At 32.3% G+C, this 23,062-nt stretch overlaps 3 protein-coding genes across 4 annotated transcripts; 1 reads left to right on the top strand and 2 right to left on the bottom strand.

The window, feature by feature from the left end:
• The first annotated feature begins 4,417 nt into the window (after nt 1–4,417).
• Nucleotides 4,418–7,919, top strand: LOC11432289 (uncharacterized). The gene is made up of 5 exons (XM_003605319.4): nt 4,418–4,740; nt 4,894–4,964; nt 6,326–6,431; nt 6,606–6,738; nt 7,429–7,919. The coding sequence occupies exons 1-5, from the start codon at nt 4,679–4,681 to the stop codon at nt 7,591–7,593; spliced, it is 537 nt and encodes a 178-aa protein (XP_003605367.1). The 5' UTR covers nt 4,418–4,678; the 3' UTR covers nt 7,594–7,919.
• Nucleotides 7,920–8,101: 182 nt separating this feature from the next.
• On the bottom strand, nt 8,102–11,567 carry LOC11432862 (RING-H2 finger protein ATL58). 2 transcript variants are annotated; one of them, XM_003605320.3, is made up of 4 exons: nt 11,156–11,564; nt 10,157–10,239; nt 9,161–9,341; nt 8,102–8,662 (listed from the first exon to the last, which is right to left on the bottom strand). In XM_003605320.3, the coding sequence occupies exons 1-4, from the start codon at nt 11,396–11,398 to the stop codon at nt 8,489–8,491; spliced, it is 681 nt and encodes a 226-aa protein (XP_003605368.1). In that variant the 5' UTR covers nt 11,399–11,564; the 3' UTR covers nt 8,102–8,488. The 2 variants fall into 2 exon arrangements, with proteins under 2 accessions (XP_003605368.1, XP_024636119.1); XM_024780351.2 differs by having other exon boundaries at nt 8,525–8,695; nt 11,156–11,567.
• Nucleotides 11,568–14,446: 2,879 nt separating this feature from the next.
• On the bottom strand, nt 14,447–14,737 carry LOC25491741 (repetitive proline-rich cell wall protein). Its single transcript, XM_013599756.1, has one exon. It carries the CDS (start codon nt 14,735–14,737, stop codon nt 14,447–14,449), a length of 291 nt encoding a protein of 96 aa, XP_013455210.1.
• Between the last annotated feature and the right edge of the window lie 8,325 nt (nt 14,738–23,062).

Genomic DNA, 23,062 nt, shown 5'->3' with positions numbered 1-23,062 from the left:
TAGTTAATGTAACAACCCGATTTTCGTTAGAATTATTTTTAATTGTTTTAATATGTGTTTATATGTGCTTGTGTGTGAATATTTATCATTGGGTACATTTTTATGGGTTTTCGTGTTGGAAGGATAATTTAGTAAATTTTCATGGTGAGAATTATTTTTAGTGTTTCAAGTGAGAACCATTATTTTACCAAGTAACTAGTGTGGTAATTAGTTGTGAGCCGGTAAGTGACCGTTGTTATTATTCTACCGTTAAGTGAGTAGAAACATTTTAGAATTAGTGAATAAGTGAGTTAAGCCCACAAAGGCATTAGGGTTAAGCCCATTTGAGAAGAGCCTATATAAACTCTTGTCTTTAGAGAAAATAGGTCTTCATTTCATTTCATTAGAATTTTGAGAGAGGTAGAGAAAGAAAGTTCAAGAGAAGAGGAAAAGGGTTAGAAGACCGACGTATATTTTAGGGTCGAAATTGTAACGCCAATTTTTTGTGGCCAATATATAATTAACATTACGTAATTTATTTTGATATATATATGATAATATGACTGTTATGTGGTGAAACTAGTGCAATAGTTATTTATTCGTTATTAATGTTTACGCATTTGATTTATTCGTTATTACATTTCATTTAATTTTGTTCTAATCTATGATTCTTTTCTTAAAGCTTTTGTCAAGTGAAACATGTCCGAGGTTGCAAAAATTGAAGGCCGTGTTAGATACTCCACTTTTAAAAAGAAAATTAAGGTTATGATAACGCCGACGGACTCTCTTGATGATTTGAAGGCACAACTTAACACTTATTTTGAACATCTTGGTGACTTGTTTGGTCAAATGCCATGCATAGACCTAGGAGAAGATAGAGACGAATACGCATGGAAAACGGCAAGCTATATGCCTTGGCTTATTCGCGACGATAGCGACATCAGATTTATGTTTCGAAATATGGTGGAAGATAATATATTATATATGTATGTTCGTTCCATATGCAATTGCGTTGAATGTAAGTAGGGATTTAATTTAATGATGTGTAATGAGTTGTTTAATTATGGACACCTTGTAATGTTTTGATGAATTTCAAACGTTTGTGTAATTTGAACCAAATGTCGGTTTCATTTAATTATGGACAACTGTAAAAGGTATTGTATTTTTCTTGGTTATGACCGAGTTTTTGGTTTCTGTGAGTTGTATTCCAAAATCATTAGATGTACTTAATGGTTTTCAGCACCCTGCATAAGGATTTCTAGCACCCTGCATAAAATTATGCCAAAACCATTTTGCCGTGAAAATGGTTTCTGTGAGTTGTACTCCAAAATCATTTCTGGATTTATGCAGGGTGCATAAAGATTTCCTTATACACCATAAACGCACCCTATTTTTACTTATTTAATAATGGGTATGGATTTTTGCAAGCCCGGGTACTAAAATATGTTTATTTTATTCTATATGTTTTAATAATTTTACTAAATCAAATTAATTTCATCTGCATGTGTATCTGTTAATTTACATGTACTTAAAATATGATTTATTCTATTCTATTTATGTGTAACCCATTAAGATATTCGTCCCGTCCCGTAGTCAGGGCCGGCCCTCGGCATAGGCCTGGGGTGCGACGACCTAGGGCCCATGCCGGTAGGGGGCTCTAATTTGTTTTTTATGGTGGGAGGTGTATATAGAAATATTTGATTTTTTGGTGATGTATATAGTAAAGTTCATTGAAAGTCCCCAAACATTGACAGATGAAAGGCTGGGCTGAAGCCTGTTAATGTTTTTGGCCCTATTATCGTAATTTGCTATATATATTCCCATATCTACAAAGATTTCTATATAGACATTCCCTATAAAAAAAATTAATTCTTCTTAATAATGTGCTAAAACAATTATTATCAAATAAATTGGTGATATTTTTTGGGTTCTTTCTTCCGAATAATGTCCCTCACTAATATTAAAAATATTGGTCATATTCATTATACAAGAAATTGAGATAATTTTATAATAAAACAAATTATATTTTAGTTGAAAATGGACCTACTAGAAAAATTAATTTTAATCTTGTCATTTAAAGCTTCCAAAAAAATTAAATTATATCATTATAATAATGTCAACTTTCTTGAATTGATTTAAAGGATTGCAAAATTGAATTTAATAATGCAAAATCATGCGAGACGTATTCATGATCGTTGAAACTGATATGAGATGCATTTAGGATAATGTGACACACTATTTTCTTTTGTGTTTGTTTTTTTTGATGGTAAGAAGCGGAAAAAAAAAAAAACGAAATGAAGTCCTGATAAAATCACAACAATGAGCTTAAAAAATTTATGTGTTTTTTTTTTGACAATAAAAAATGTATGTGTTATTAAATAGGCACTTTTATCGTATTATGCCTAAGGCCTATAAAAACTCTAAGAACGGCCTTGTTCTTAGTGGATTTTTTTTTTGAAGGATTGTTCTTAGTGGATTTTATTTGTTGATACCTTGCATACAGAATTTTTATCATCCTTTCTAACCCAAACAACTTCGAATAAATACACTAATTTAATATAAAAAACACAGATTTCAATTCTTAATATTATAAATGAGTGAACCATCAAATTCGTCCCTGAATTTTCACGCGTCGGCCAAATTAGTCCCTCAATTATGCGAAATATCAATTTCATCCCTGAATTTGTCAGACGTCCATCAAAAAGGTCCCTCCGTTAACGGACTCCGTTAGCCATGCTGACATGTCGCCTTGCATGCTGTGCTGTCTTGTACGCGTGGCAAGAAAGAAGCCACGTGTTCAGGGACGAATTTGATTTTTTTTTTGGTTACAGGGACGAATTTAATTGATTTTGAAAAAGTTCACTTTTCATTTTTCAATTTAATTTTTTCGTGCTTTTCCCATTTTGCCCCTGCATTACATATTCCTCCTTCTTCACATTTTACTTAGAAACATCAAAAACATCCTTGACTCTTCTCCTTCCCGCTAAAACATTCTCCATTGTCACCCCTCCAAAATCATCATCATCTCCATCGATTCTGGCATTTTTGAAGTTCCTGTGTTCGACTGTGATCAAAGGTAACACCTTTTCCTTTCCTTTTGTTTATCAAGGTTCTGTGTTCGTTTTGGCACTGTTTTTGTTCGTTTTTTGGTTTTTTCGTTTTAAGTTTTGATCATTTCGTTTTGGTGTTTTAAGATTCTGTGATCATTTCGTTTTGTCCTTTTGTTGCGTGTTTGGGACAGTTGGTTTAGTTTGATTATTCGTTTTTAGGGTTTTGGGTTAAAGGACTGCACATGCTGTTGTTGCACATGCTGGACAGGTATGACTTTTAATTTTTAAGGATCGTTTTGGCAATTAGTATATTAATTAAAGGACTGATATGATTGATTCTGTTATGATTTTAGGGACTAATTTGATTGAAATTGAAATTTCAGAGTGTTGCACCAAGGAGATATGGCCTTAGAGGACCGGTTCCTTCAGCTGATAGGCCTAAGAATACACCAATGAGGGGTCCTGCACCAGCTCATCCAACTCCTGCTGGCATGATTAGGGTTCCATATCCAACCTATGGTCCACCCGGTTCGACTCAACCTATTAAATTCATGGAGTTTATACCAACTCCCGGATTTCCCAACAAGTGATGCTTCCTGAAGTTTAATAGATGTTTTGGATTTGTAATATTTAGGCTTATTTAAATTATGCCCCATAGTTGGGTTTCTTTTTGCTTAACTTGCCATTTAAGTCTTATGACTTGTTAATGCCCCAAAATTGGGTTGCTTTTGCTTATGTAATTTCTCAGAATTATGACTTATTACCTATGACTTTTGCCTATGTAATATTACAGTTTCAATTTCTGTGTTCTGTAATTTCAAGGATCAATTTAATATATGATTAAAATATTCAGGGACTAATTTGATGGTTTTTAATATGATCTAGGGACTAATTTGTGTGTTCTGAATCATCTTCAACCTCTTTTCATAACCATTAAACTTATTATTGGAGGAAATTTAGGTGATATTAGAATGTAGATTATAGATTGTGTAATTAGGGTTCCAATTTTATACAATTGGGGAAGACAAAGTCGTTGGGGAAGAAAAGAGTTGTTTGGGAAGAAATAAAAAAAATTCTGCAAATCAATCAATTTAGTCCTTCAAAATGTTTGGAATTATCAGCCAAATTAGTCCCTGCCTACGTGGCGTATGACATGTAAGAGGTTAACGGCCACGTCAGCCCCGTTAACGGGCCGTTTGACCAGAAGGACTAAATTGATTGACAATTAACAAATTCAGGGATGAAATTGATATTTCGCATAATTGAGGGACTAATTTAGCCGACGCGTGAAAATTCAGGGACTAAGTTGATGGTTCACTCTATTATAAATATATACATGATAGAAAAACTCATTGAGACTTCTAAACATACTTTCTGCATCATAGCCCAATACCAACCTTGCCCTTTACTCAAGGGTTCCTCTTAAAAAAAATTGAGAATCTATTCCTCTCTCCAATTATGATAGAAGACCAAATGGCAAGATCCATTATTAAGGAAAAATATCTGACCGACCATGCATAATTCATTTTTTTTTTTATTACAAATCTTAACATATTTAATTTCAAGAAGAATATTCGATACAAAACAAAACAAAAATGACTTAGAATTTGATTAGTTTCAAACCGAAATTGGATCATTTTAGATTAAGGATGGGATTTAGCAATTGGTTTCGACAAAATTTCACAGATCCTTTTCTCTTGGTTCTCAGAGGGTACTGTATTTATCAATTCTATAAGCTTTATTATTTACTTTTCATTCAATAAACTGTTCTTGTTCTCTCATTTTTAATATTTGTCTCTAAAGTTTTTCATTTAATAATATTTAGTAACATTTTTTTAATCTAAAGTTCGTTAATTCTGTTCAGTGGTGCTGAACCGAAGCAGTTATCTTTCTCTGCTGCACTTGGGATCACACTTGGAGTATTTCCTATTTGTGGTAACTTTCTTGCTTTCAAATATCATTTACCTTTATTGAGGGTATTCTTGTAATTTAAATACTTACTTTTGAGTAAGTTATTGTTACTGAGATTATTTTAAGGTTAATTATTTTTCTCCTGGTTTGAACAAAAGTCCTTCAACTTTTTAGTTTAATGGGTTTTAACATGGGTCCTTTTTCAGTTTAACTCTTCACTCAAACCAGTTGAATTATCCTACTAAACGTCAGTTTTCTTTTGGCATATGCTATCAGGTAGGCTATCCATATTTCTTTGTTGTGTAGCAAGTGTGAGTTAGAAGTTCCACATCGGTTAGAAACGTGGAGGTTGGACACTATAGGTGAGAGGATCATAAATCCATTGTCTTAAGGTTTTAAATAAAAGTGCGGCGTCTGTCTTACTTGTATGGTTGCTTTTGCCTAATGTGGGTGGTCCCTCGAGCTTCCCTGGTGACCCAATAGTCTTAACTAGTTTAGGATGGTCATTTTGGATGTGGGTATTGAAGTTGTCTTGGAGTCCCACATCGACAAGGTTTCCGGGCTAGGCTGTCGGATGTATATATGTGGTTGGGCATGTTCATCCTTTGAGTTAACTTTTGATAATGAGATCTAAGCCTATTTAACATGGTATCAGAGCCAAGTTAAGGCTGATTATGTGAGAATTGGACGCAAGACCCACGTGAGGGTGGGTAGGTGAGTATATGGTTAGAGGTTTACGGTAGTTGTTATGAAGGGTGACATGTCCCATCTTTATGAAATAATATAAAAGTTAGTTGGAAAAATTAGTTAAGTTTGTTAGTAGATAGTTAGTTTATTGATTGCTAGTGAGTTTGTTGATTCTCTGCTAACTCTTTATGTGGAGCATTTCATGTATGGATTTACAATCCTTTATCAATCAATTAATATGAATACTAAGGACTTTTTCGCTCTATCAAATAATCAAGCTTATTTTTCATACGAGATGAATGTTCATCTCTTTGATCATGTGCGAAACAATAGGTGAAGACAATGTTTTGACATTCAATGGTATACATTGTTTCAAAATTAAGGGACGAATATACTTTTCTTAACTTGGTCCCTAAAATGTAGGTTATTGTGCAGCATATGAAGTTCCCTTCATGAAAGTAGTTTTTGGCATGGAAAAGGGCAGATTATTGTATCTTTTATTAATGATCTGTTGAACCTATGAAATGTATTGTAGGAGGTAGTTCTTGATAATGCTTTGCCAGACTTGTTCCGTGGTTTTACGTTTTAATTTGGCCCATTTTTATGAGATTTTCTGTCTTTGATGTGAATGTGATGACCTATCCGATATTAATTATATGTAAAAATAAAGTCTGTTTTAAAAAGTGCTTTTGAAACAGGTGTCACTGTGTTCCTATGCGGTATTGCCATAGCGATGCTTGAATCGCGTATTAACGCTCCCATTATATTGCTTGCAAACGGCATTGCTACTCCCATAGAGTTGAGGTAACCTGCTTCGCACACTCTGCATCTTTATGTCTGTGTTGTCAAATAGCGGATAATGGAATTTTAACAAAATGATATCGTTCTGCGATACACAATTTTAATAGAAAGTGTTGTCAAATAACACTTTAACACAAGTTTAAGTCCTAATTGAAAGATTTATTTGGCGTATTTCAGTTTGATTGTACCATTTCTGCGCTTCGGTGAATTTATCTCTGGCTCACCTCATTTCTCTTTAACATCTGATGCTTTAAAGAAAGTTATTACTGGTCAAGCTTCAACTGAACTCCTACTAAGCATTGCCAATGCGGTAGGTAGCTCATGCCATAAAACCATATGTGATTTGATTATTCTGAATTAGGAGTTTACTAAATATATATATGAATGTAAAGTATTAACCGTTTATGTACACATATTTTCATGATAAATCTGTGTACTCTTTAACAATAGGTTGATTGGAGTCGATATGCACTCCGATCCTTACCCAGTGAATCCAAATTTTACTCGTGGAAGGAGTTCCTGTTAAGAGGTTGTAAATTGTAAAATCCAACGAGTTAATTCTTGTGCATCAATGCAATTGAACTGGAGATTAGTTCCATAGCCGCTCTAAATGGCGAAAACATAGAAAATATTATGATTGGCCAATTGAGGAGCCACATGCCCCAACTCAGGTGGATTTTCCGCCTAACATCAGTTTAATATTATTTGTATGTATTCCAAACTGATAAGGACATGGTTAAAATTAAAGGCCAAATCAAATGAACATAGGTTATGCTAGGAGACTACTTTTTTCCACCCCTCAATATCAGTTTGTGAGTATGCAGCAAAAAACATTACTAAATTTTGCATGTCCAAAAACTTGCTCTCGAACAATTTACATGGTCTACTTGCGCACTTCCAAAAACATGAGGGTTTTTAGTAGCGAGTATGAGAAAATCTCCCTTATTTTAGTATTTCGCGCATATGAAGTTATTTGTTTATCATTTTTTTTCTCTTTCAGCTATTAGGGTGGCTAGCCGCGTCACCTTTTATTTTGGCAAGTCTTTACCTGACGTTGATACCGTGCTTCAAACTTCTAGTTAACAAACTCAACAGTCCTCCTTCGAGTCCAAAGATGCCGCTCCAACCGCGCCCTGAAGTTGGGTTGAGGGTAAGGGATATCTGATGATAGCCACTTCATATGCGCTCATCGAGAGTGATCAGTCATTCAAACATTGTCTTGTTGAATTGTTTCTGACTGAAACAACATATATAGATATACAAAAAGACTAGTCAATTTAGTGACAATGTAAAAAGTTATACACATGTATTCGATATGGACCGACTCTTAAGTGGTTGATTTCTCTAAAGATGTACAGAACTGTCTCATGTATGGTAACCCTTGAGGGTTCACAGTTCAATTATGTTTTAGTTTGGCCAATGTTTTCTCCATCGTCACATTTCTATAAAATCTTACATGTTTGTAGAAGTGTACTTCTATACGACACAAAATTTATGTCTTTTTTTTTTTCTTTTCCCTTTAGTTTTGCTCTATAATACATAATTCCTTTAGTAAATATTCTTGAAAACAAGTTTGTTAGTTACTAGGATTATATTATGTCACTAATTGCTTGTTAAAAAAAAGTATTATGTCACACTTAGATCAAATTCATTCAGCAAATAAACTGTCAAAATTATGAAATAACTTCATTCTTTAATAACTTCTTTTCTCAAATTTCTTGAAAAGATGATCAAGTGACTTCAACCCTTTGATGTAACCTTCAATATCATAGAAAATTTTAAATTACATGTTGATAACTGATGCATAACTCTCACAGAAATACAATGCTACAATGTAAACCATTAGGAAAAAGAAGTCCATGATCTTGTTTCCAATTAGCACAGGGATATATCAAAGATTTCGGCAAGGTGGTGATGTTGATGGTTTGATCCAATCCTCCGCGAAATTACCAATTTTTTCGCCAAACCAAGTTCTTGCATCCCAACTGAACAAAAATATTGAATCAAACATTTGCCAGAAGGAATCAAAATCTCATATCTTCAACTTGGTCCTGATGTTCCTAATGATTGTTTCGCTCTTCAACTTCAATGCGGTGATCATCGATCGCAGCTTCTCCAGAGACATTTTGAATGACACTGGTTTCTAGATGTCTAGTAGATCTTGAGTCAGAGAATTCCATGGCTAGTGTTTCTTCATCGCTCTGTTGCATCTCCATTTCTTCATTGCTTGTGGCCTCCATCAGAGAGTTTCACTTGTCAGTATATATCTGCCATGCATGATCAATGATCTAAACAACACTACATTTAACTCTTAACACACAACATATAAATATTGAATATAATATGGTTTCTAATGTCAACAATTAATCAATTATGTCTATATATAGCTATCAATACATGTGTTCCGTAGCAACTTGCAAACACTCCATGACGACAATTATGTAATCACGAAATCATTGAATAAACAATCATTCCGGTCCTTAAATGTGTGAGACGCGATCACAATAATCATTGAGTGTACCAAAATTACAAAGACATACTTACAGCTTATTTCGCTAATCAGTTTGATCATCAAAATGTGTCTTTCGTAAGTTAGTTTGGTCCTCACTCCTCACTCACTTCGTAACCAAAATTACCATTTACTCTAAAATCATTACATATTTCAGAATGAGTGTTGAACAAAAGACTAATAGACTTATCAATACATAATTGTGGAAATTAATCTCATTTACCTGCATTTCGGATATTTCTGTCGAAGATTTCGCAGTAGGTAGTAGGGACAAACGGCAAAGCGGGCAGGTACTGTGGCTGGAAAGCCAAAGATCAATGCAGCTCATGTGAAATGTATGGCCGCATGCAGGTATCTGTTGAAGTCTGTCTTCTGGTTGGTAGTCCAAAAGACATACTGAGCATCTGCAACAATCTTTTAGATGAGGAAAGCGAAATATAACTCGTTTTGATTTAATCAACGAAACAAAGAAACAAAAACAGATCAAAAAAGTTGAGAGTATCAGCAAGATCAAGTTTTATGAATCCAATTTAATTAAGGGGATGTTGGATTGACTTATTTAATCTTATCTACTGACATAAACACTGGAGAGACTATTTGAGACAGCTTATCGAAACAAATTATAACATGTCCATAAGTTAGTTGCTTTCAGCTTATTTCCATAAGGTCTCCAAATAGCATATGAAAACAGCTTATAGTTTATATGAAAAAAGTTTTGTTTTGTATTATCTTTTCTGTTGAAATAGCATATACATAAGAACTTACATAAGCACTTATGATATAAGTGCATCATAAGTGCTTATTAACATGTTTATCCAAACAGGACCTAAATATCAATGCGCAACATACAACGTAAGCAAGCTCATAAGCAGTTTTTGACAAAATATTAACTTATTTCCTTCTATTAGTGCATCTCAACAAATAAATATCAAGCCAGATTTTCTGAGTCAGGCATCTTTTTCAGTTCTATCGGAAAAAAAAATGAACTTTTAGTTAAGTAATTTACACAAACATTCCTATGTCAACAACAAAAGATTCTATCACACACATTCTTTGATATCCTTCTAAATTTTTCCTCACTATTGTTCAAAACCGGAAAGAAAGAAAAAAAAGAGTATTTGTAGCATTTGTGTCATTGTTAGTTCAATTTCAGGCAGGATTATGAAATGTTACAAAATTGAAATCATGAAAAGGACAATGGCTATTAAACTGAACTTACTGTGTATCTTTGACAGAGAAGCTTTCATTGTATACAATAATAGGCAACATCTCTCTCAATTCTTTCTTCAATCCCAAATCAGACTGTGAAAAAAGAATAGAACTAAAGAAAGTTAAAAGAAGTCAGTTTTAACTTAACACCAGTGGATTATCAGATTATCCCATGTAGCACAACTGGAACTCATCTTGAACACGCTCCGCGTACAAGTTCTGACTAGTTCCTTTAGAGTTACGTAAATGTAATTTACTTCCTCAATGCATTGAGCTTCAGCACAATGGTTTTCTCAACATTTGAATGAAGCATCATTCCCTCACTCTAAATTCTCACTCATAAATCTATATATCTACTATTTTAAAAGAAATTTTTCCCTAAAGACATTTCCCAAAATTTCACACCTAACTAATTTGCTCTATTAAACACTGATACTTCAGATTAAAATGTGTTCAATTTATGTGCATTTAATCAATTTCCATTTTCTCATACTATTACTCTTAGAATTTGAGTTGAGTTTAACTCAATCCATACAAAACCGGCTTCTAAAGTGAGTACTGTCTCCATTTATAAACTTATGCTAAAACATTGTCTGATACAAACCTGTCATCAATTCATACAAAACCTCCTTAAAGTGATGTGTACACGTGATTCCATTTAAGGAGTCCTTATTAGTGGACTACCATTGTGGATGCTCTTAACAAACCTATCACGCCTAGGATTGAACATCTAGAGTGGCACCAATCTTGGATAAGCTATAGATCATATTAAAATTTGGGTTGGACCATGTTAAAGAGTCCCACATCAGTTGACAGACGACATGAATAAGTGTTTATAAGTGGGGGCAATCCACAGTGCTTCAGATAGTATCAGTGGCTATTCCAAAATCCGTTGGGTCATCTGCTCGCTATCCCCATTTCAAACTTTATTTCATCTAATGTGGAACTTTTAACAAGATATTTCAACTACGATATTTCAACATGTAGTATAAAGATAAGGATTACTTACAGTGGAGGTGGCATTGTTGTTATGATGATGTTGCAGCACAGAAACAGACCTCATCCTAATAGAAGACCAATCAACCCTTCTTGGTCTCAAATAAAAAACATAAAAAAGAAAAAGAAGAATCAAAGTGAAGAAAATTGGTACAGAGAATATAAAAGCTCTATACAGCTTCAATTCAGCTACTCCAGAAGCATCAGATCTGTTACCACTGCTGCTACTGGAACAACAACCTTGAGATTGAGACATTATCACTAGTTTCCATATAGCTCAATATCGTTCTTGTATGAGTATGAAGTGAACAAATAAAATAAGAATTACTAATATTTTTAGAGTGAATCAAAATGAATTAACACATTCATAACAAGTTTAATATTGAAGTTGAAGTCATTTCATGACATTAGATGCGTGCGAGTGCATACCGACAACAAATAAAATAAGAATTACTATTTTGTTTGAAATTTTAGCACCGCACAAGTCTTAGTTTCAAACTCCTTAGTCTCATTTTTTCTTCTTCTCAAATACATCGGCTAGAATTCACATTTTTTAAGATGAATAAATTGATTGTTGAGGATTCGAACTTTCAACTTACATATTATAATGCATGGTCCTATCAACCAAGCTATGCTCACAAGACAATACTCCTTAGCCTGATTTTAAGTATTCTTTTTTCAATGACTTAACTTATTTATTCTTTTCATAATATTATATTTTAATCATCTATCTGTTCAACTAATTATAATGAAAAAGGATATTTTAGTAAATGAAATACATATGATACCTAACTTGAGATCAAAAGAGTAATATTCAAAAGTTATTCATGAAATTGTAAAATTTTAAGGAGATTTTGAAGATTTAAGTTTGATCTATTAATCTACTTTAAAATCACAAGTCTGTTTATTATATGAATAATTAATATTACTTTTCATATAATACTTTAACTATTTATTAATCTATCTTTCAATTTTTAAATTTATTTTTGTCATCCCATAATGAAGGACAATTTTGACGAGTTTAATTATGTGTTGTCACATCAATAAATGTAATAACTCATGTGTTTTATATTCATCAATTGACGCGGCAACACATTATTGAATACATGTGTAAAGTAATTGTTCGTTGACAAAATATATTAATTAAATTATTTTGAAAAATAGCTCCTAATATATCTCTTCCAATGTAAGATTAATTACATTTTTTAATTTATATAAAATGATCATGACTTACGATTTAAGATGGAGATAGTACAATATATCAATCATAAAATCCCTTTACCCGATGAGACACTCTTTCTCAGGACCTCTATGAGGACTTTTACAAAAATCGTTGTTATTAAAGTAATTTTATTTCGTGTCCTGCTCATTCCATATAGACCAATAGTCCAATATATACAAAAATACAATGCCACAAATTAGGATACTCATCAACCTATATTAATATACATTAATATACCAATCAACGTTAACCTATATCAATATACATTAATATATTCAATTATTGTTAATATATTCCATTTTAGTTTCTTCAAAAAAAAATATATACATTAATATACAATCATAACTAGTAAAGACTCATTGTAAATAATTAAGATTGTTCCATAAGCTATCACACTCCTGCAATCGAAACAAGAGGATCACAAACGTTGAGACATATGTAGAAATCTTCAAACAAAATAAGAGGTAACCCCTTAGTGAAGATATCTCCTATCTGACAACGAGAAGGAACATAACGAACCTGAACGTCTCCACGTGCCACTTTTTCTCTAACAAAGTGAATATACATTTCAATATGTTTTGTGCGTTGGTGTTGAACGAGATTTTTTGACAGATAAATGGCACTCACATTGTCGCAATAGACTAATGTCGCCTTACAAACCGTACAATGTAGTTCCAAGAGCAAATTACAAATCCAACATGAGTCGGAAACAACATTAGCCACTCCCCGATACTCGACCTCTGCATTAGAGCGAGATAGAGTAGGATGATGTTTTGACGACCACGAGATTATATTGTCGCCCAAATATACACAATACCCTAACGTGGATTGTCTAATATTAGGGCATCCTCCCCAATCAACATTAGTATAGGAGACAATATCAGTTATTGAGGAAGGATAAAGATGTAAACCATAATGAATAGTTTTAAGAGTCTCACATCGGATATGACATGACCTCTGACAGTGTGTTTATAAGTAGGAGCAATCATCACCTTACAAGCTGGTATTGTGGGGTTATGTTAGGCCCAACTACAATTTCTAAGAACTAGTGTCATGAATATATCGTAATCGTAAGATACACTTCGGTTAAACAACATAAGAGATGTCTGACCTCGTAAATGTGAGATATTACATAGCACCTGCAAGGCTGCGATATTTAGTCCGATCCTCGTAATGAGTGCCAGCATATTTAGTCGAGTCACACAATTTTTTTTTGAAAGGAGTGTCGAGTCACACTTAATTATGTCCATAAAATCATTCAAATGGCGTAAGTTATTTCACGACATTAGATTTAGACCCGTGTGGGTGCATACCTAGAACAAATAAATTAAGAACTAATATTTTGTTTGAAATTATAGAACCACACAAGTTTTAGTCTCAAACGGTAATAATACTCCTTAGTTTCATTTTAAATGCTCTTTTTATTGTTTTTTCATTGTCTCAATTTATTTGTTGTTTTTATAATATTAATTAATGTGATATTTATTTATTTATTTTCCACTAACACATTCTTATTTATTATATATTTTAATCATTTTACTGTTCAAATAATTTCGTACTATAAGGATATTTTAGTAAATAAAATACAAAGGGCACCTAATTTGAGACCAAGAAAGTAGTAATATTCTAAAGTTATTCATCAAATTGCAAAATTTTAAGGAAATTTAAAAGATTATAGTTAGATCTACAATTGTACTCCGTCCGTTTTAAAAATTATGAATCGCTTTATTTTTCATATTAAGCTTACCTAAATTAGTTATTCTAATTTTATGTCGGCTCTAATACTTAACTTCATGTGCACATTTGTTCCTAATTACATTATGAAAAGAAATCAACAAATTATTTGGATACAGTTTGTCAAGGCAATATAGAAATTAATATGTTAAATCACGATTTAGTGAACCAACACAACATCTAAACCGTAAAGTTCTTTCTTATTCATAATTTGAAGTTCTTTGTTATTCATAATTTATAAGGAGAGTACTTTGTTTAGTTACATGGGTTCTCATATATTGGAGGCTAGAAAACTGGTCGCTTCTCAACTTAGGGCTTAAAAGATGGTGGTTTTTCGGTCAAAGCCTTCTACACCTGAGGTTTCTCTATAGATGGCTTGTAAAACGGGGGTTCGAATGGTATCTTGTAAGCCGGAGGATTATCAACTAGTGGTTTCTCTGCTGATGGTTTGTAAACCGGTGGCTTCTCAATTGATGGTTTGTACACCGGTAGGTTTTCAACCGGTGTCTTCTCGCGTGGATCACAACATCTAGCACCAAATCGAGGTGGAGACTTTTCACAATCAATACAAGCAGACACATACCAGTGAGCGGTAACCATCAAACTAACCAGTAGTACTAGGAAGCCAAAGGAAGCCATATTCTTAGTGATTTTTGTGTTTGGTGCATAGAACACAAGAGTGACTATCTTCTTTTATAGTACTGGTCTTTGGTCTTTATGAGTCCATTCACATTAAGAGATATTTATCCTAGGAATTAATTGGAGAATATTTGCAATCAATTTATTTATAGATGAAAACCGATTGCTACACACTCGTTGTCAACATTTTTCCTAGCTGTATAGTAAAGCATATCTTTTGCATTTATTATAGGTTCATAAAGTAATTTTTTTTTTGAGGGAACGTTCATAAAGTTGTATATCATATATGTAAACTTTTTTTTTTTTTTTAAGGTATCATATATGTAAACTTTTGACTAGCATTTATAATTCATTGCAATATTAAGAAATTGGATCTGATTTTTGTAAAAAAAAAAAAAACTGGCATTTGTAATTCATTCCAATATTAAGAAATTGGATCTGATTTTTGTTAAAAAAAAAATAAAAAATTGGATCTGATCTTATGTCGGTTTCTGGTACCGAAGAAGGGGGAGATTGAAGAAGGGATGTGTTTTCTGAGTTGGTGTTGTGATCAATGGCGGATCCAAAAATTTTATATTGTGGAGGCAATATTTATACACTATAGTACTAAAAATGTTATTTTACCAAACAAAAATATATATCATCTGAGGTAGTACAAGATGAAAGTAAAATAATCACCTGACAAATATATAAATGAAAGAGAAATAATAATACTTTTACAATATTACCGTTATCAAATATTAATATATCTACAGTTCAATGAATACCAAGTGGACTCTATGCATCAAGACCGCCTTAGTTTCTTTGGCTTTTAATTGTTATCCCTCCAAGTTATTTTTCTTTTCAACTCTCCCTCTCCAACAAGATGGCCTTAATTTTTTCTCTCTAGATTTTCTCTTTCAGTTTCTTCATTGAGGGGGTGGTTTTGGGTCAATTTTTGACCTGAAATCACCCAACTTCATCTTTTTCTCTCTATTTCGATCTAAATAAGTGATTTTAACATATATCTAGGTTTTTTCTTCGTGATTTCATCATCTAAGTGTGGTGGTTTGTTGTTCGCCGTCTTTTGCGGTGTTGTTTGATTTCCCGTCTTCTTGTGGTGTTCATTTGATTCATATTGAAAGATCGATTATTCAATAAAAGATTTGGGCATCAACGTTGCAGATCTTGAGGCATGGATATTCCAGTCACTTTATTTTTATCATATATTTTTGTAGGCATTATGCCGTTATATGCTATTAACTTGGATGATGTGAGTTTGTTCGCAAATTCATCTTTACGTTTTTAGCGGTGTTGAATGATGTAATCTCTCGATTTGGATGAATGAATATCATTTTGTTTTTGTCAAAAAAATAAATAATACCAAGTGGAAGTCATTGACTTGAGAATTGGAGTGAGAATAAGCTTAGTCGAGTTAGGTTTTACAAGTTATCTGTATGTACTTAACAGGCCAACTTTGAAGGCCTAAAAGACTTTATCTATGGTTTATGACCTGACTTTTTAGTTAAATAATCTTCTAAAAAAGTATTTTTTTTTTTCTTTCGAAAAAATCAAAATGGAATTAAATCACCAAGAGTGATTCATCTAGCACAAGGTGTGCAAAAGAGAATCACCCAACAAAATACAAGGTTACAGTCTGTTGCCAAAACAAACGTCCAACACAAAAAAGAAGAGAAGAAAGCTAGTCCCTAACACCTATACATAACAAAGGGTGCCGCCACCAGTCAGTATAACTGAAGGCGGTATTTAGCATTTTAGCTTTCAACCAAGAAAAGGACAAAAATTTAACACTGTCCAATAAATTCACCATTTCCTGTGCCGTGTGTGTAAAAATTCTTTTATTTCTTTCCTTCCAAACAACCCAACAGCCGGCGTGCCAGATCACATGGAGAAAAGAATGAGGAAACCGCGTTAATCTGGCCAAACTGATAAAGATCACGGACGGACTCTGGAGGAGTGAAATTGATGCCAATCCACTGATAGAGAAGATACCACAAGCTGCCAAAAATATTACAATGGAAGAAAAGGTGATCCGTGGTCTCTAGGTAACCACAACCACCCACACAAAGAGAGTCTTCACGATGGAGGACTCGTCGGCGGAGAAGGTTATCTTTTGTGGGGAGTCTGCTGCGAAGAAGTCTCCAAACAAATATGGAGACCTTTAGTGGAACCTATTTCAACCAAGCTGCATAGAAAAGGCCAATCTCCAGTGCGGTGTCAGGCATCGTAAGAAATTATACCTGTGGGGGCCTTGAAGAAGGAAAGAAAGTAAACTGTAACACCCCGTTTTCCCAACTTGAAATGTTTTGCATAAATCAGAGTAAAACAACTAAACAGGATGCTACACTTCTTTCAAATATGAATATAGTAAAATTACTATTTATTTCAATCATCATATGTCATCAAATTAAATCTCATTGCAGCGGAAAACAATTAAGTTCAACATCATGTTGGCACAACGGCCTCAAATTAAACAACTTAATTAAAATCCAGTTTAAACAAAACTTCAACATAAAATCATGATAAATACGTAACACATGGAAAACAAGCAAATCCCCATCCCGTTACGTATCAGAGCGACCCTAAGACGACGACACGTGAGAGAGTCATCTCACTTCAACAGCTATTCTTGATTTCCTGCAAGTTACCCAATTGTAAAGGCAACATTTCCAAGCAGAAGGGGTGAGATTTCACATTCAATAATAATAAGCATATAATTCATCATATAACAACATAATCATCACATCATAACATCATCATGTAACAACATAATCATCACATCATGAACATCATCATAATATAACATAAACATCACATCATAAACATCATCTTATAACATCACATACTTCACATCATAAACATCATTATATAATAACATAAACAACAACGATTAATAAATATTAATACTTCACATAGTTCTTCATTAACAACTCATTGATAAATTACAACTTAACGACAACGACAATGCGACTTCAACAACTTAAACTCGACAAATGCAACTTCAATTTCTTAATCATGCATATGGTACCAACCAGGGCATCAAGCCCCCAACGTATTGAGCGTAAATAGGCTCACAGGGCATCAAACCCTCAACATTATATGTATAATATACATTACAGGGCATCAAGCCCTCAACGTATTGAGCGTAAATAGGCTCACAGGGCATCAAACCCTCAACTTACAGGGCATCAAGCCCTCAACTTAAATGAGTATGCATGGACTCAACATCTTACAACTTAAACAACTTAGACATCTCATATGACTCCAATAATTTAGATCAACATCTTACAACTTAAACAACTTAGACCAACATATGCAACTTAATGATTTAATAATCAATACAGCAAAGACAACAACATACAACAACTTCACAACATAACATCATTAATAATAACAACTTGAATGGTATAACAACATTATTTTCTATATCATATCTTTTCTACGTAAATATATGTAACTCAAATTATTCATCAACAACATTCACATAATATATGTATTTCAAATTATCCAACAAAGATATTCACGTCAAACCAAATAAGATCCATCACAACATAGGTTAAATACTCTTAAACACCCTAGTTGAACTCATAATACTTCTAGTTTTGAGGTTTGAAATTATTCCTTAAGTTTTGGATTAACTTAGAAACGGTTATGCTGAATTTTCATAAGATTTCACTAAGACCTCCTTGGTGTATTTTCATCATATCTCAAGAACCAAAAATCATTTTCATGTCACACCAAAGCCACTGGAAAGCTAACTCCATTATCTACAACTTTCATGTTTACACCAAAGGCCAATTCAATACAGAAACGTGTGAAAAAGACGCAAGAACATGAAACATGACGTGCTGTCAGAGAGCAACTCGGGAAAAACCCACTTTTCACCCCAAAATCCTAATTTTAACTTCCCTATGTCCAAATTTGATCCAAAAACTTGTCTAATCATTTCTATACATGTTAAGGCACTCAAAACCATATAAAACATCGCACTAAAAATAACTCATGATCTGAACATCAATTCTACACAAATTCAACGGATTTTCTACTCTATTAACTACCAATTACAACTTCAAAACCTAATTCCCAAATTCCCATAACTACAACCTACAACATGCTTAACTCAATTTCAGAATTATACAACTTAGAATTAGAGAAAGTTAGTCCCATCCTTACCTTAGGTTAATCGATCGAACTCTACAAGATTGCTCCTCTTCTCACAAGATTCTTCTCTTCTCTGACTTCTCTCCTCTCTTGATTTTCTCCTTTTTCCTCCAAAAATAGGTTTCACGTAATCTTGTTTTCTAATTCTTACTCTACCCTTTTATATAAATCCTTAACCTACTTATTTTCTCTTATTTCCAAATCTGCCCTCCAAGTCTCAATATTCTATTCTAATATATATATATATATATATATATATATATATATAAAATTTCTATAACAAATAACAAATATATCTCTATAACAAATATATTTCTATAACATATATATTTCTACACCAGATAACATATATATTTCTACACCAAATAACATATATATGTCTACACTAAGTAACATAATATTACCACACCAAATAACATAATATTTCTACACCAAATAACGTAATATTTCCACACCAAATAACATAATATTTATACACCAAATAACGTAATATTTTCACACGAAATAACATATATTTCTACACCAAATAACATAATATTTTCACTCATTCCACTAAACTCTTCTAATTTCCAAAACAGCCCCCACAACTTAATCTTATTTTATTTTCAAATCTTATTCTATTAAATAATAAAATAAGCCACTTAATAAATCAACAACACATCACAAAAATCATATAAATCACATAAGTCATAAAAATAGACTCTAAAATCAATAAAATAAATAAATATTAAAATAGGGCGTTACATAAACCGGCAGAGATGATAGGATATATTTGAGAAGAATCAGACGACCATCAAACGAAAGAAATTTGCTCTTCCAGTTCGACAATCTAAAGGTTATACTTTTCAGAATCGGTCTTCAAAATTCAAGCTTCCGTGAATCCCCACCAACAGGCAATCCCAAGTACACAAATAAAAAAGTTCCAACTCGGCAGTTCAAAACCATGACAGCTTCGTTCAACCAAGAATTAGAAACATTTATTTCTGTAAGCAAGCTCTTGTGGAAATTTACCTTTACATATTTATCGTTAGATAACGATGAGTAATTTTAACAAGAGTTTAATTAGTATGTTTTGTCGGTGTATAATTATTTTACATATACATATAATTATGTGTTGCCACATCATATGTTTTTATATTCATTAATTGACATGACAAAACATGATTGAATGCATATGTAAAATAATTGGACAATGACAAAATATATTAATTTAATTTTTTGACAAATAACACATAATTTTTCTTTCTCGTGCAAAATTAATTACATTTTTAATTTATGTGAAATGATCAAAATGACTTATAATTTGAGATGAAGATAGAAAAATCTATCAATCGTAAAATCTATTCAATCTATCGATTCTAAAATATAATGTATTCTAATATATTTCTATAAAATAATATGAATACATTATATTATCTAAATATTTTAAACTATTTAAAAACTATGTTTTTGCATAGTAAAATAATATATGTTAACCTCACAAGAACGTGCACTCGTTGATTCACCAAAAGAAAAAACAGGTCAATGTTTTAAAAAATCTTTCGAAAACAATAGCTTTAGAGTGTGTTTGACTGAGGTAATTAGGAATTTAAAGAATTTAGAATTTTAGACAATTCAAATGCTTTCATTTCTCAATACTTTTGTTTGGATGATATAATAAAAAAATTCACTCTCATTATTTTTGGGCAAATTTTATAAATTTTAATTTTTTGGTCCAAATTTGAAAATTGAATTTAGGGGGTAATTTGTAATTTTCAAAATTTTTGAGGGGTCAAATTATAATTTTTGACAATTTTGAGGGGTCAATTTGTAATTATTTGGAAATTTATTGGGGTCAATTAGAAAAATTTGAGGACCAAACTGCAAAATTCAAAAATTTATAACAATGAAGAAATTTGAAATTCTTAGGTTTTAGGTGTCATTTGAAATTCTCTATATTTGTCTTGAACAAAATACTTCATAAATTCCCATCATTTTGAAAATTCTTCAAATTATTATCCAAATAAGAGAATTCACCTCCAAATATTTCAATTTTCTCAAAACATTACATTACCTCAAAACATTCATTTATCTAAACACACTCTTGGAGTAAAATATGCTATGTATTCTCCTGAAATATACAAATATTACACTACCCTCCCTCATATTTCAAAATACTCTGCCCCTCCCTTATTCAATAAAAACTAGTTCAATTTAATCCAATTTAAGATTTTCCGTCAAATTTTCTAACTTCCGTTAAATAAATTTCATTGTTAAAGTTTTTCAAAAATAAAATAAAAAATCATTGTTAAAAAGTAACTTTTCCATTGTACCGAAAAAAGTACTATTTTATTTTTCTTAATCATATAATTCCATTGTCTATGCTTGCTTGATTAATTGACTGCAGCTAGAAAAATTTATTTGCAACTATTTTTTAAGAAAATGCACCGACTGTTAACATATGGATATAATGGATATCAATTGAAAATATAACAAGGTATCTTACGGTTAGACAATGCTCTTTGTGTCACAGGGTGTAGTTCGATTGAAACTTCAGATCATTTATTTTTTTCATGTCCGTTTTTTGCGAATTTATAGGAGCAATTGCGTCTCTGGATAGGTTGTGTGGGGGTCGACTCCAACAGTATTTCTAATCACTTCGTGCAGTTCACTTGTTTGTCAGGTTTTACCAAAGCTAGGCGATCGTTTCTTCAGTTAATCTGGCTTTTGACTACTTGGGTGATTTGGAGTGAGCGTAATAATCGTTTGTTTAAAAATGTTGTAACTGAGGCTCCTAGATTGCTAGATAAAATTAAGTTGTCATCGTTAGTGTGGCTGAAAGTTAAAAATGTAACTTTTGTTTTCGGAACTCAGATGTGGTGGTCAAGTCCTTTGGTTTGTTTGGGCATTGGCTAACCACCGGAGGGTGTTTTCCTCTTGATATTATTTCCTTGTATGTTGGTAGTAGTCTAAGCACACCTTGTGCTAAGAGATTGCTATTGTTTTTGGTAATATAATTTCATTTTGGCTTGTTAAAAAAAAAAATAATATGCCATTAAAAAAGTTGATTAATATGAATTATTTTGGTCTATCAATTATCCTCCTAATCAATTCATTTTGTCGGCTCTAAAAGATTTATCTTTTTTGTTGATATTTAACGAGACTTTTTGGTCAAGTATTATTAATATCATTCAAATCTGGATGTATAAAGATGGAAATAGACTCAAGGAATCTTAAGGTGGACTTTTAACAAAATTAAAAATTGTCTTATACGGATAATTTCCTAGTTTTGAAACTAAAGCTGCATTGACCCAAATATCAAATTTAAGATTATACTTTTTTTAGTGGCCGAGTTTAAACCTCAGACCTTACATACAGGGGCGGTTTCACCGTCCGGCGACCCCTGGCGGTCGCCCGGGCTCAATCGATAATTTTTGCACATTAGACCCAACCAAAAAGTCCATTAACACATTTACAAAAGGAAAAATTTGGGCAATCTGAAAATTCTTACACGCAAATAGGTCTCGGAATTTTATTTAGCACACCAGTGTCGGATTCATCTCTCTTATTTTAACAGGTTAATTGTTCAAATTGACCCTGTAATATACTTTATGTCTGAAAAATGACCCAATAAAATATAAAACATATATTCTAGCATAGTAACTTGAATTTCTTCTTATTTTTGACCACCCTATAATATACGTGTAGTCTAAAAATGTGACCTACAGGTTGAATTTTTTCACTATTTTTTTCATACATGTTTAGCACGTTAAAATATAGCTTTACACAAAAAATTAAATTTCTTCGACCAGGGATAAATTAATTATGAATTTTTATTCCCTCATAATTATGAATTTCTTAAACTAACTTATAATTAATTTGTATCTCGTTTAAAAAGTACAAAATTTCATTGTGAAGGTTCTTATCATGTTCTAATCATGCCTACAAAATTAGGGAACTAAATTTGACTTGTGAGTATACACTTACACGGAACAAAATTTCAATTTTGCATGTTTTGGTTGAAAAATCAAAATAAATAAACGACTTCGAAATGCTATGAAACTTTACAGATTCTTTTTATGTATTTTTATAGATGTCTCTGCAAATAATGAGCTCAAAATTTGATTTATAGGTCGAGATTGCCGTTGTTTTGTTTTTTGAGCTTTTGACACTTTAAAAATTCAT

Source organism: Medicago truncatula, chromosome 4 (genome assembly GCF_003473485.1).
Source record: "Medicago truncatula cultivar Jemalong A17 chromosome 4, MtrunA17r5.0-ANR, whole genome shotgun sequence".
Taxonomy (NCBI): Eukaryota; Viridiplantae; Streptophyta; class Magnoliopsida; order Fabales; family Fabaceae; genus Medicago; species Medicago truncatula.
This window is presented reverse-complemented; position numbering and strand designations above follow the sequence as displayed.

What these genes read in the sequence shown, in the direction of transcription:
- LOC11432289 (XM_003605319.4), top strand. Translation starts at nt 4,679, where the DNA reads ATGGGATTTAGCAATTGGTTTCGACAAAATTTCACAGATCCTTTTCTC. An exon ending in TGGAGTATTTCCTATTTGTG is followed by an intron (nt 4,965 to 6,325) that starts GTAACTTTCTTG and finishes CTTTTGAAACAG; the next exon opens with GTGTCACTGTGTTCCTATGC. An exon ending in GCTACTCCCATAGAGTTGAG is followed by an intron (nt 6,432 to 6,605) that starts GTAACCTGCTTC and finishes GGCGTATTTCAG; the next exon opens with TTTGATTGTACCATTTCTGC.
- LOC11432862 (XM_003605320.3), bottom strand. Translation starts at nt 11,398, where the DNA reads ATGTCTCAATCTCAAGGTTGTTGTTCCAGTAGCAGCAGTGGTAACAGA. An exon ending in ACAACAATGCCACCTCCACT is followed by an intron (nt 10,240 to 11,155) that starts GTAAGTAATCCT and finishes CTTTTTTCACAG; the next exon opens with TCTGATTTGGGATTGAAGAA. An exon ending in CAGAAATATCCGAAATGCAG is followed by an intron (nt 8,663 to 9,160) that starts GTAAATGAGATT and finishes TCTCTGATGGAG; the next exon opens with GCCACAAGCAATGAAGAAAT.
- LOC25491741 (XM_013599756.1), bottom strand. Translation starts at nt 14,737, where the DNA reads ATGGCTTCCTTTGGCTTCCTAGTACTACTGGTTAGTTTGATGGTTACC.